Source organism: Gekko japonicus, unplaced genomic scaffold (genome assembly GCF_001447785.1).
Source record: "Gekko japonicus isolate JY-2015 unplaced genomic scaffold, Gekko_japonicus_V1.1 scaffold552, whole genome shotgun sequence".
Taxonomy (NCBI): Eukaryota; Metazoa; Chordata; class Lepidosauria; order Squamata; family Gekkonidae; genus Gekko; species Gekko japonicus.
Window position 1 is genome coordinate 893,172 of NW_015167552.1, and position 11,858 is coordinate 905,029.

General features: G+C 43.5%; 1 protein-coding gene across 1 annotated transcript in view; it reads right to left on the reverse strand.

Annotated features, from left to right (window-relative positions):
- Nucleotides 1-336: 336 nt before the first annotated feature.
- GABRP (gamma-aminobutyric acid (GABA) A receptor, pi) overlaps nt 337-11,858 on the reverse strand; it is a 44,930-nt gene continuing 33,408 nt past the window's right edge. Inside the window, exons 8-10 of the mRNA XM_015413705.1 lie at nt 9,562-9,714; nt 6,013-6,206; nt 337-1,214 (exon numbers count right to left, since the gene is read on the reverse strand). Of these exons, the coding sequence (XP_015269191.1) occupies nt 924-1,214; nt 6,013-6,206; nt 9,562-9,714 (638 nt within the window). The 3' untranslated portion in view covers nt 337-923. The remainder of the gene's footprint in view (nt 1,215-6,012; nt 6,207-9,561; nt 9,715-11,858) is intronic.

Consider the following 11,858-nt stretch of genomic DNA (forward strand, 5'->3'; position numbering starts at 1 on the left):
CCCTCTCCCGGAGCCTCCAGGTAAGTCCCTCGCTGGCTTGTCAGCCTCACCCGACAACCCTACTGGCAGTCATGCATCCAGGACCTGACACGTGTTGGGCGCATCATGTAGTTATTCCCTTAGTCAATCTATTTTTCAAACCAGCATAAAGCGTCCTACCAGGGGGAAAACCCTCATCATTTTTGCACATTTTCTATGTGGAAATGAGGAGAAATACAAAACTTCTATATGGATGTTAGTCACTTATGTCATGTTTAGATGTGGAAAACATGAAAGCAATGAGCAACAAACTATTTTTAAGGGAGATCCCGAAGCACTGATTCAGATAGAGGTTTAACATCATTTATTTTATGCTCAGATTCCCTCTGCCTGGTGTGCTGTGAAAAAAGAAGAAAAAAGAGCTCCCTGCTTCCTTGCAGGTCATGCTGATTCATCTTACCTAAGACCAGCTAGAAGCAATCATCAGACAACCTGAGGCTGAAAACAGTCATGTTGACCCAGCAAAAGGCCCATGAGAAAAATGGCAAGCCGATAACATAGCCTTGAAATATAAGGCCAGAAGGGACATTTGTTTCAGCATATGGCAGACGTAGGAAACATCTCATCCTTGTTAGCTCCCAGTTACTTCAGCCCAAAGGGAGTTAATCAAACACAAGCACAGGATCTGGAATATCACTGTCAACACTGAGTTTTGGCCAAATGTGAGAGCACCTAATAACATGCTTGCCATAGCTGGGAGCGCCACACACGCAAGGCTTCCCCCAAAGCCACCACATGCTACTGAAGTCATATGAATAGGCCTTCCATTCCCAGTGAAAAGGAACTTCCCAATCCACTCAGTGTCCATGAAATCATTCACACCAGCTGAGAGTGAACTCCGGAATGCAGCATGATGACGCAGGCATAACTCACGTCCCACTTTTCTAAAAACACAAGTAGTATGCCCAGTAAAGCAAATTGACCACCATAAAAAACAAAGGAAACAGCAACTTTGAATAGTGATCGATGTTGCTGGGATTGTGAATGGTGAAATAGTTGTTGGCTTTGCGCATTTTGTTCTTTATGATAAACCCAATTTTGCCCTTTGAGTTAATGGTTAAGTCATTATCAAAGGTGGGAAAGTTTAGTTTTCTATTGTAGCTGGCAACAGAAGTGTTCAGGATGTCAACAATGGTGATATCTCCAGTTTCTCTTGAGACGTTGTTCGTGGAATCCTATAATAAGACAAAGTTATCATAATGGATGATTTGGCCATACAGAATTACTATTCAATATACAGTCCACCAAAATACCGTCAACCACAAAGGCAAATTGCCATGTTCCTGCCGAAGTACTGTTATTTCAGAACTAAAAACATTCCTGCAAGTTTTAACACAAGCCAAATATCAAAGCCCAAGGGACCAAAAATTAACATCCTTTCCTGGTACTCATACCCTTGAATGGTTTGCACCATTTGAGAGGTAGGAACTAGGGAGGTGCATCGGCCGAACGGAACAAAAACCCTAATAATGCCTATTGGGCAGTATTTGGGCAGGCTTTGGAAGTGGACAGGGGGAGTGAAACTGACATGCTGTACTGGCAAGCCGAATATTTTTGGCAATGCCAAGTATTTCCCGAATCCCAGCATAATACCAATAGTGGGATTCTGGAATATGAGCATTTACCAATATTTTTTGGGTTTAGTTTACCTGAACCCAAAAAATACAGATTTCCCTCCCCCCCACGAACACCCCTAGTACCAACATGGAAGCTTCTAACCCCAACAAAAGGGATCACCTACATAAACCAGAACATCCAGCCTACTGTGCAACTGGATCAATCCATTGTGTTCTATGTTTTTGGAAACAGCAATCGTTTGGTTACAAATGAACACTATTTTTTAAGGACAGGCTTATATGAGACTGAAGGAGTTTCAGATATTCTTCCTCAAGAATAAACCTACTTAAGTGCCTATTCAAGTGGCTTTAATTTAGGTCTCTAAGGCTGCATTGTTCTCTTTCCTGAGAATGTACATGCCTAAAAGGCAAAGTTCATTATGTTTCCAGGAACAGAAGTAGGCGATATTAAGGGAACGGGTTGGATCGGCCCTTTAACTCACTGGGAAGGTTACTGGTGGCCTGTTGCCCTGGAGATAGCTGGAAGTAAGCTGAAACAAGTGGCCCTGACAGTGTCAGCAGTGCAACAAGAACCATTTGGCTCAGGCATGGTCTGTTGTGACCAGGGCAATGGGTGTAGGCTTTCGACCCTGCACACATTCCTATAGTCACTAACAGCGCTGGATAATCCAAGAGGATTCTGCAAGCAACTCAGTAGCCACTTGGCTCAGTATTGTTTTAACATTGCACTCAACTCCAGCACAAGAGAGGGTTCATCCTTCTTCTCTCAGGCCTGGCTGTGCCTTTGTGGCCTGTTTATCAAGTCAATGGAAACCCACATTTCCACGTTCTGCTTTCTTGGGAATGGGAATAAATGTTCCTCTATTAAAACAAATTCTTGCATGGAGAAAACTAAGTGTCATGAAGAAGGGTTATATTCTGCTAGGTTTCTATAAGACTCCTCATAGATTACAACCTGGAGAGACTGAATGTGGGGTGGGGAGTGGGATGGGAATGGCCCCACACCCCGTCCACATTCTATATAACTTGTGAGCAAGAGGCTAATGGACATGCAGAGACTTTGTACACATGATCAGAATCTCTGATAAACACAGGGTCCCAATCACGTGTACAAATCCTATGCACACAGTTGTTAGCCACAAGCTATACTACAGAGATGAAGTCAACAAATGCAATTGTACTTTACAAATTTATACAATATGAAGTCCTCGTGTCTCCTCACCCCAGCAATGTTTGGGAATTACATTCCCAGAGTAGGTCTGATAGACAGGACCCGGAGTGGACACATGGGGGGATGGGAACACAAGGACTATTCATAAACAAACATGGATTTATACTCCCTGGACTGTAACTTGTGAACAATCCCTGGACTGTAACTTGTGAACAGTCTTATAGGACATGATTTTTCCTCATGAAAGTGTATTTTAGCTGCAGTCTGAAGTGGTACACTGAACTGGTACACCCCTCCTTGGGGAGTGCTAAACCCAGGTTAGAATAATGTAACTGAAGGGATGTTAAGTGCACCTATGCCTTACGTCAGTGAGTTTTTAAAATGTGCTTTTCTCATGCTATTGAACATCTCATAAACTATGCAAAACAACCCAATCAATTTTTTAAAAATCTATCAACTTCTACTGACCCAATCATTTTTGCTTTCAGCCTGACTCATATTGTCATAAACTGTATCCAAAGAATGCATTTTCACTGAATGAGCAGATGGTACTGTTCTTTGAGGTCCGACAGTACTTTCATTACTCTTAATTCTTCTACAATTGGAATGTGTATTGTTCTGAGGCCAGATAATAGCTTTGAGTTTCCAGTACTGGGGTTGAAATTACTGGGGTTGAAATTACCTTCAAAATGGAAACCTAAATCCTCAGAACTTAACTCAGTTGGCTGTAAGGGGGATTTTGGATGCTGTTTTCATTTTAGTTCTGTGAGACAACTGGGACTAATAAAGCTAATAAAATTGTGTGGGAAGTACCACCAGTGAGTATAACTTGAGTTTCTACTTCCAGGGGGAAATGCCCATTTACATATTTTTTATGTAATTCCTTGAAATTGTCCTAGAGAAAAATTATTTTTGTTTTCAAGATCAATTTTATTTTCAAATTCAGGAGGCTGCTATGGGCAGTCCACCACAGGCAATTTATTCATGTGCAGTTTTGAAGAACAAATTACTTTTCAATCTTCTTCCTCCTTATTGAGTCATTTGAAAGTTTATTACAAGATACATTGATGACATTTTCATAATTTTCAGTGGGAATGATAAATTTTGTTAATTTGTGGAATGGTTGAATAGCTTTCACCCCATAAGTTTTCTTATGTCTATGACTCCATTCAGATTTCTTTTTTGGACATATTAGTTTATGCTCATGAAGGTCATTTATGTGTTAAACCTTTTCTGAAGCCTATAGATAAAAATTATTTTTTTGCATTATTCCAGTTTTCATCCACTATGGCTGATCAGGAGCCTTCCTTTCAGTTCTTTTTAAAGTATTAAACATAATACTTCATCTGCTTCTTTCTACTCTGCTGAAGCGGAGTCCTTGAGTCAGAAATTTTATCAGTGTGGATATCCTAACAGAGTGGTGACATCACCCTTGAATTGAGCTAATTGCAAACCAAGGAGGAAATTGTTTGTTCATTCTAAGCCTAATAAAGAAGGTGCAAAAAAAATTTCACTGGAATTTCCCCATTCACCTTACAGATTGAGAGCATAATGCTGATCAAGAGAGAGATCTTGGAGTTGTAGTAGATAACTCACTGAAAATGTCGAGACAGTGTGTGACTGCAATAAAAAAGGTCAATGCTATGCTGGGGATTATTAGGAAGGGTATTGAAAACAGGTCAGCCGATATCATAATGCCCCTATATAAATCAATGGTGCAACCTCATTTGGAATACTGTGTGCAGTTCTAGTCACCACACCTTAAAAAGGATATTATAGCTTTGGAAAAAGTGCAGAAAAGGGCAACTCGAATGATAAAAGGGTTGGAACACTTTCCCTATGAGGAAAGGTTAAGGCGCTTAGGGCTCTTTAGCTTGGAGAAACGACGACTGAGGGGTGACATGATTGAGGTTTATAAGATTATGCATGGGATAGAGCAGGGAGAGAAAGAGGTACTTTTCTCCCTTTCTCACAATACAAGAACTCGTAGGCACTCCATGAAATTGCTGAGCGGTCTGGTTAGAATGGATAAAAGGAAGTACTTCTTCACCCAAAGAGTGATTAACACATGGAATTCACTGCCACAGGAGGTGGCATGGACGGCTTCAAGCATGGACGGCTTCAAGAGGGAGTTAGATAAGCATATGAAGCAGAGGTCCATCGGTGGCTATTAGCCACAAGGTATAGATAGGGACTCTGGGGCAAGTGATGCTCTGTATTCTTGGTGCTTGGAGGAGGGGGTCAACAGTGGGTTCTAATGTCCTGGCCCCACTGGTGGACCTCCTGATGGCACCTGGTATTTTTGGCCACTGTGTGACAGAGTGTTGGACTGGATGGGCCTTTGGTCTGGTCCAACATTGGCGTCTCTTATGTTCTTATGACATTGGCATCTTCTAAACTATATTCCATCCTGTGAAACACAACCTATCATTGGTTTTAAGAAGTCACATTAAGGACTTACTGGTATGTGCTGATTTGAAGATAGTGGAGACATTGCCTTTTTTGCAAGGTCACTGTAAGTGAAATGGATGAGTTAACTGTGCCCAGGCAGCTCAAATCAAAAGCTTTACACACTCACATAGCAAAAAAACTTCACTATAAATCATTTTTCCAACTGCCTATCTTCTCAAGTTGTTTATGTTTAAATATGTCCATGTAATCTTTTGTATGTGGGAGAAACAAACTGTACTTTGAAAAACAGACTGCCTGAACATCGCAGCAAAATTAGGAATCTCAATTTGGATGCTCCTTTGATGACACATTTTCTTGACAAACATCATCAACCCACTGATTTTAAAAAAATTGTTACTGAGAAGATTCAATCTAGGCCTTATCAGTCTCATAATATTGACAAGTTGTTGTTTCAGAGAGAGGCCTTTTGGATTTTTACATTAGACACATTATCTCCTAAGGGTCTCGATGATCATTTGGATTTCACTTTGCATGGTATATATTTTTTGTTTCTGCGTTGTAATTTTACATATTTGCTGTCCCTTTAAATTTTTGGCTCCTCAGCTCACATATAAATGGGACTGGTATAATTCTCATTTACCTTGGCCTCTTTGCTATCAGAGCTGTACATGAAAGATTATTGGAACTGTACATGAGAAATTGGAACACAGGTATTTCTGGAATTCTAAGTGTGAGCTCTTTAACTTCTTTTTATTGCATTTTCAGAAAGACCCAACTGAACAGTCATTCCTTAGAAATGTTTTTGGTTGTTACCATTTGTGGCTTATTCGCTGTGCCTTTCTGAGACGTAACATAATGAGCGAACGCGTACTCCACTAAGGCGCCAAATATAAAACTGAAGCAGATGCCGAGGTAAATGTCAATGGCCTTGATGAAACCGTTGGTTTTCGTAACTGAGTTCCGCGAGCCCATCATCAAGGTGGTCATTGACAGAACCGTTGTCACCCCTGGAAAGGTAAAAGAGGAATCACATTTTCTGGAAGAGTATTTCACGTGGTGCTTTGCAGGGGGGAAGACTTCTTCCTCATTTTTAACTAGGGTGGCAAAAAAAATGTGATCAAGTATCCCACCTCAGTCCCTTGGTCACAAAACATATCATTTTATTTCCTTCAATTTCCTTCATGTTTTCTGATATACTGCCCTCAAAAACTATCGGTTGAATCTCAGGAATCCATTCTGCTATTCAGGATAAAGGGGGATAGAAGTGGGCAAAGGCATGGGCCCTGGAGATCTTCGAAGGATTATAATTGATCTCTAGATCCCCTCCCCAAACCCTGCCCTCCCCAGGCTCCACCCCAAATCTCCAGGAATTTCCCAACCCAGAGTTAGCAGTGCTATTGCAGGGCCCCACAAGGCTCAGGGTCCCCAGCATATCAATTTGTATTACCTAAGATTAATGGACAAACTGATCCAAGCCTGGTATTAACAGGTGTGGCTATATAACTGATAGACTTTTAGATAAAAGAAAACTATATATAACAAAGAAGAAGAAGAAAAAGAAGAAGAGGAGGAGGAGGAGATTGGATTTATACCCCACCCTTCACTCGGAGTCTCAGATGGCTTACAAACTCCTTTCCCTTCCCCTCCCAGTCCCCACAACAGACACCCTGTGAGGTAGGTGGGGCTGAGAGAGCGCTGAGAGAACTGTCCTTGAGAGAACAGCTCTGACAGAACTATGGCTTGTCCAAGGTCATCCAGCAGCTACAAGTGGGGAATTAAACCCAGTTCTCCCAGATTAGAGTCTGCACACTTAACCACTACACCAAACTGGCTACAGATTTCTACATTTAAACAAGTATAAAACCACCACCACCACAGACTAAAAACTCCCACAATCTCAAAAATTAAATGTAATTAATGAATAATCAGGAAGGGTAAAAAATACAAGCATCTCAACCAAGATAGGAGGCTAGGGTTCCAAGGGAAAAAAAGGTCTAAGTTTAGACAAACAAGACTGCACCCATCTGACCTTTCACCTTTGACCTTCTTGGCAGTGGCTTACAGAGTCAAATAGGAAGCCTAGTTGCCTATCTAGTGTACCAGCTTCAGGGCCAGTTCCAGGTTTTGGGGGCCCCTAGACAGACAGTGCCCAGGAGCTGCCATCCTGCACGGCCTCCCATGCCTTTCTTTGAACCCCCACAACCTGCACACATAACAATAAAAATCCCAATCTCCCAGCCTAATAAAGCTCAGTAAAGCCTAATAACGTGTAATAAAATGCAATAAAATAATGGCTTGCATAGCAACAAATTGACACTGGTCTGCTCCAGGAAAGCTTTTCTGAATTTGGTTCTTCTTTGCACTGAACCACTAAGGGCAAATTGACCCTATTCAGGAGGAGTAATGGGGGACTGGATTCAGTTATCATGACTACTGGGTTGTTTTTTTGGGGGGGGATAATGTGCATTCCAGATTACAGTTTTTCAAAATAATAACAAAAATAACAATAAGTATTCCGCTATGGCAGTTATCATCCATAAAGCTAAAATAAAAATCTGGTTGTATCAGATTGACCGTAAGTGTTACAATATTTCAGAACTGAAATGAACTTGCTCCACAAAATTATATGCAATATTTTCTCTGGCCCTTTCTGATGTTCAGTATCCTCTAGATAGATCACATGGAATTGAGTCTGCTTTGCGGGGAGGGTGGGGTATAAAATTGATAATAAATAAAATAAATTTAAAAAATGGAATTGTAATTAATATTTGATTTTTAAAAAATATTTGATTTTTTAAAAGCTTATAAGATCTGAAGTATGGGAAGTGATGGTATCGCTTTGCTCTGCATTGTGTTCAGTTTTGGGCACCACAATTTAAGAAGGATACAGACAAGCTGGAACGTGTCCAGAGGAGGGCAACGAAGATGGTGAGGGGTCTGGAGACCAAGTCCTATGAGGAAAGGCTGAAGGAGCTGGGTATGTTTAGCCTGGAGAGGAGATGACTGAGAGGTGATATGATAACCATCTTCAAGTACTTGGAGGGCTGTCATATAGAGGGTGGTACGAAGTTGTTTTCTGTTGCCCCAGAACCAATGAGTTGAAATTAAATCAAAAGAGTTTTCGGCTAAACATTTAGAAGAACTTCCTGACAGAGTGGTTCCTCGGTGGAACAGGCTTGCTAAGGAGGTGGTGGGCTCTCCTTCTTTGGAGGTTTTAAAACAGAAGTTAGATGGCCATCTGACAGCAATGCTGATTCTGTGAACTTGGGCAGATCATGAGAGGGAGGGCTGGAAGGGGTGCATTAGTGCTTAGTTCTTGTGGCCCTTTCTTACACACCCAGGGAAATGCTGATCGCCACTTTGGGGTCAGGAAGCAACTTTTCTCCAGGCCAGTTTGGCCGGGGATCCTAGAGGGGTTTTTTGCCATCTTTTGAGCATGGAACAGGTGTCACTGAGGGTATGGGGGGAGGTATTTGTGAATTTCCTGCATTGTGCAAGGGGTTGGACTACATGACCCTGGAGATCCCTTCCAACTCTAATGTTTCTATGATTCTACGCCATCCTGAACTCTTCTGAAGAAAGGCAAGAGAATAAGTTCATCAAAGTCAAAATAACCAAGAGATGCCAACAACTCTAAAGTACTAACATGACGAGTTGTAGTTTGCATCAGAATTTCTTATTCAAATTTGGAGCTGTGAAACTGGAAATTTGCCAGATTTTGAATTCTTGAGATTATTTGTTTCAGCTGTGGAAATATTAGTGGAAGAGAATTTAGGTTCTGACATTCAGCACAGACTATGGGTTGGATACAGCCAGCTATTCCACTCAATCTCACTCAGTGAGAGCCAGTTTGGTGTAGTGGTTAAGTGCGCGGACTCTAATCTGGGAGAACCGGGTTTGAGTCCCCACTCCTCCACATGCAGCTGCTGATGTGACCTTGGGTCAGTCACAAGCTCTGGCACAGCTGTCCTTGAAAAAGAGCAGTTTCTGTCAAGAACTCTCTCAGCCCCGCCTACCTCACAGGGTGTCTGTTGTGGGGAGGGGAAGGGAAAGGAGTTTGTAAGCCGCTCTGAGACTCCTTCTGACATTCAGCACAGACTATGGGTTGGAGACAGCCAGCTATTCCACTCAGTCTCACTCAGTTACCCTCCTTACAACAGACTCCATCCCATAAACTTTTCCCCCATGAAAGTCCCATGATTTCCGGCATAGCCTTTGGGTGGTCAAGGGGAACACCCTGCTCCCTTTTTCAACAGTGCAAAAGCTGGTTAGATCCAACCCTAGCCTGCCTAAACAACACTTCCGCTTCCCCCCTCAGCATGCATGCCTATTATGAGCACACTACACCAGGGATGTCCTCACCAATACATGTTCTTGCAGGAACTGAATCCAGGGTGATCCAAAAAGAAACCCAAGACAAAACGACCAGCAGAGTGGATGGCACATAAGTCTCCAGAACGAAATAAAGGATATTTCTCTTGAGCTCAAACTGCACAATCAGCCTTGGGTAATTGCCTAGTGAGAGAAAGAAGATACATGCCATGGAAAAGAAAAGAGACGCATTGTAATTAACATGGAAGATCAAATTGGCTCCCAACAATAATTATTTATTCAAATTTTGGAATTGTTGAAATTCATCATCTTATAACCGGTAAGAAGGCAGGCTTGGTGACAGCGGATAGGATTGGTGGGACATCTTTCAGGGGCCATAAACCGGCAAGAGGCCCACTGCTGATTGGAGACAGATGGAGGCGGATGAACCTATGGCTGCTGCTATTTCCTGTGTAAGCCATGGACTGGAATGGGCTTTTGACATGGCTCAGAAGCAGTGCATAAAGGACTGTTTGTCACTTAGCTGCTGGATGTCCACAGAGATCTATGGGGAATCCTCCCATTTACCTTTGAAAGCCTTTTTTTGCCATCAAATAACCAGGGCTATTTTGGGGCAGGAACGCACAGGAACGGAGTTCCAGCTGGCTTCAGAGTTGGCCACTACACCCAAGCCAAGAGAAGGCAGTTTAAACTGCCTCCCCTCCCCTCCCCTCCCCTCCCCTCCAAGGGCTGGCTTGCCCAGGCTCCTCACAGCCACGGGGTGCCCGGGCAAGCCAAGGGAAGACAGTTTAAACTGCCTACAGTATTTTTATGACTATATATCCTAAACAAGTTTGTATAACAAGAACAAAAAGCAAGTCAGGAATGAGTAAACCAAAACAAGCTGCCCATTTCAGATGCCTTCCAGACATTCTACACTTACAGGGATCTGTCTTTGTAGCATGTAGGACTGGATCAGCGCTACACCATGAGGTAGCATGGGGCTGGGGACCAGATTTGAATCCTGCCCCAAAAGCATGACAGCCAGTCCCATTAGGATTGGTCCACCGTGATGTCAGGGGGTGTGGCCTTATGACACACTTCCGGTGATGTCAGAGGGTGTGGCATATGCTAATGAGTTATGCTAATGAGTCTCCCTAGCTCCTTTTCTACGAAACGACCCCTGGAGAGAACAGCAGAACTTTCTTACACACCTTTTGGCTCTGTCGACACCAGCCTTCCTGTCTGGCCTGGCAAGGCCAAAGGTAGTGATGAGAGTAATTATGCTCCTTCTACTGCCCAGTGCTCCACACACTGAGGAATGGGAGATTGCCAGGGCTTTTTTTGTAGAAAAAGCCCAGCAGGAACTCATTAGCAGAACAGGCCACACCCAACAGCAGAAATTTATTTGCTTATTAGGACACACCCCTGACAGCACAGCTCATTAGCATATTAGGCCACACACCCCATGTCCGCAGAAGTGTGGTCATCCAGACACACCCACCTTTTGCTTCTTATTCTGTTTACCTTGTTTGTTGTCAAAACCCAGGGCTTTTTTAATAGCAGGAACTCCTTTGCATGTTAGGCCACACACCCCTAATGTAGCCAATCCTAATGAGTTTCTGCTGTTGGGCGTGGCCTATTATGTTAATGAGTTCCTGCTGGGTGTGGCCAATTCGGGAGCCAGCCGGAACTCCGTTCTTGTGCGTTCCTGCCCAAAAATAGCCCTGGAGATTGCCATTACAGCTGCAAGCACCATCAATGCAACAGCACTGTGAATGGGGAAACGGAAGGGGGAACCATACAGGTCTCTTGCCTGGAACCTCCTAAAACCTGGAGCCAGTCAGGGCAGAATGCATTTGTCACTGACACCCATAGCCTCAGACTGGGATCCTGGTTACTCAACTGTAAGCAGTCCCCTCTGGATCCTCCTGTAGCCTGATTGGCCATGCAGTTCTCCCCCTGTGTTCCCTTCACACCTCTGTGCCCCAGTCATCCTGTTGCTGAGTGACCATCAAGGACTTCCTGGCACTGTTGCACTGCTCTGCTGTTCCTGTGACCCTGTTGCTCTGTGGACTGTCCTGACCCACTGTCTTCCTCTCCTCTGTCAGCTCCTGAGACTACCGGCCTGGGTGTCCCAGTTGCACAGTTCCTTGGAACTGCTGCATCTCCTTAGGAGAAGGCGGGCTTGCGGTGTTCTTCTCGACTGCTGCCTGCATGGTCGCCTCGGTCAGCGCCTCTTCCTCCCAGCCTGCATCGCCTCTCTGCTGCCTCCTTAGTGTCCCCCTCCAGTGTCTTGGCCACAGCTGTCTTTTAACAGGGTGGGTGGCTTGGATGAGCCCCGCTCT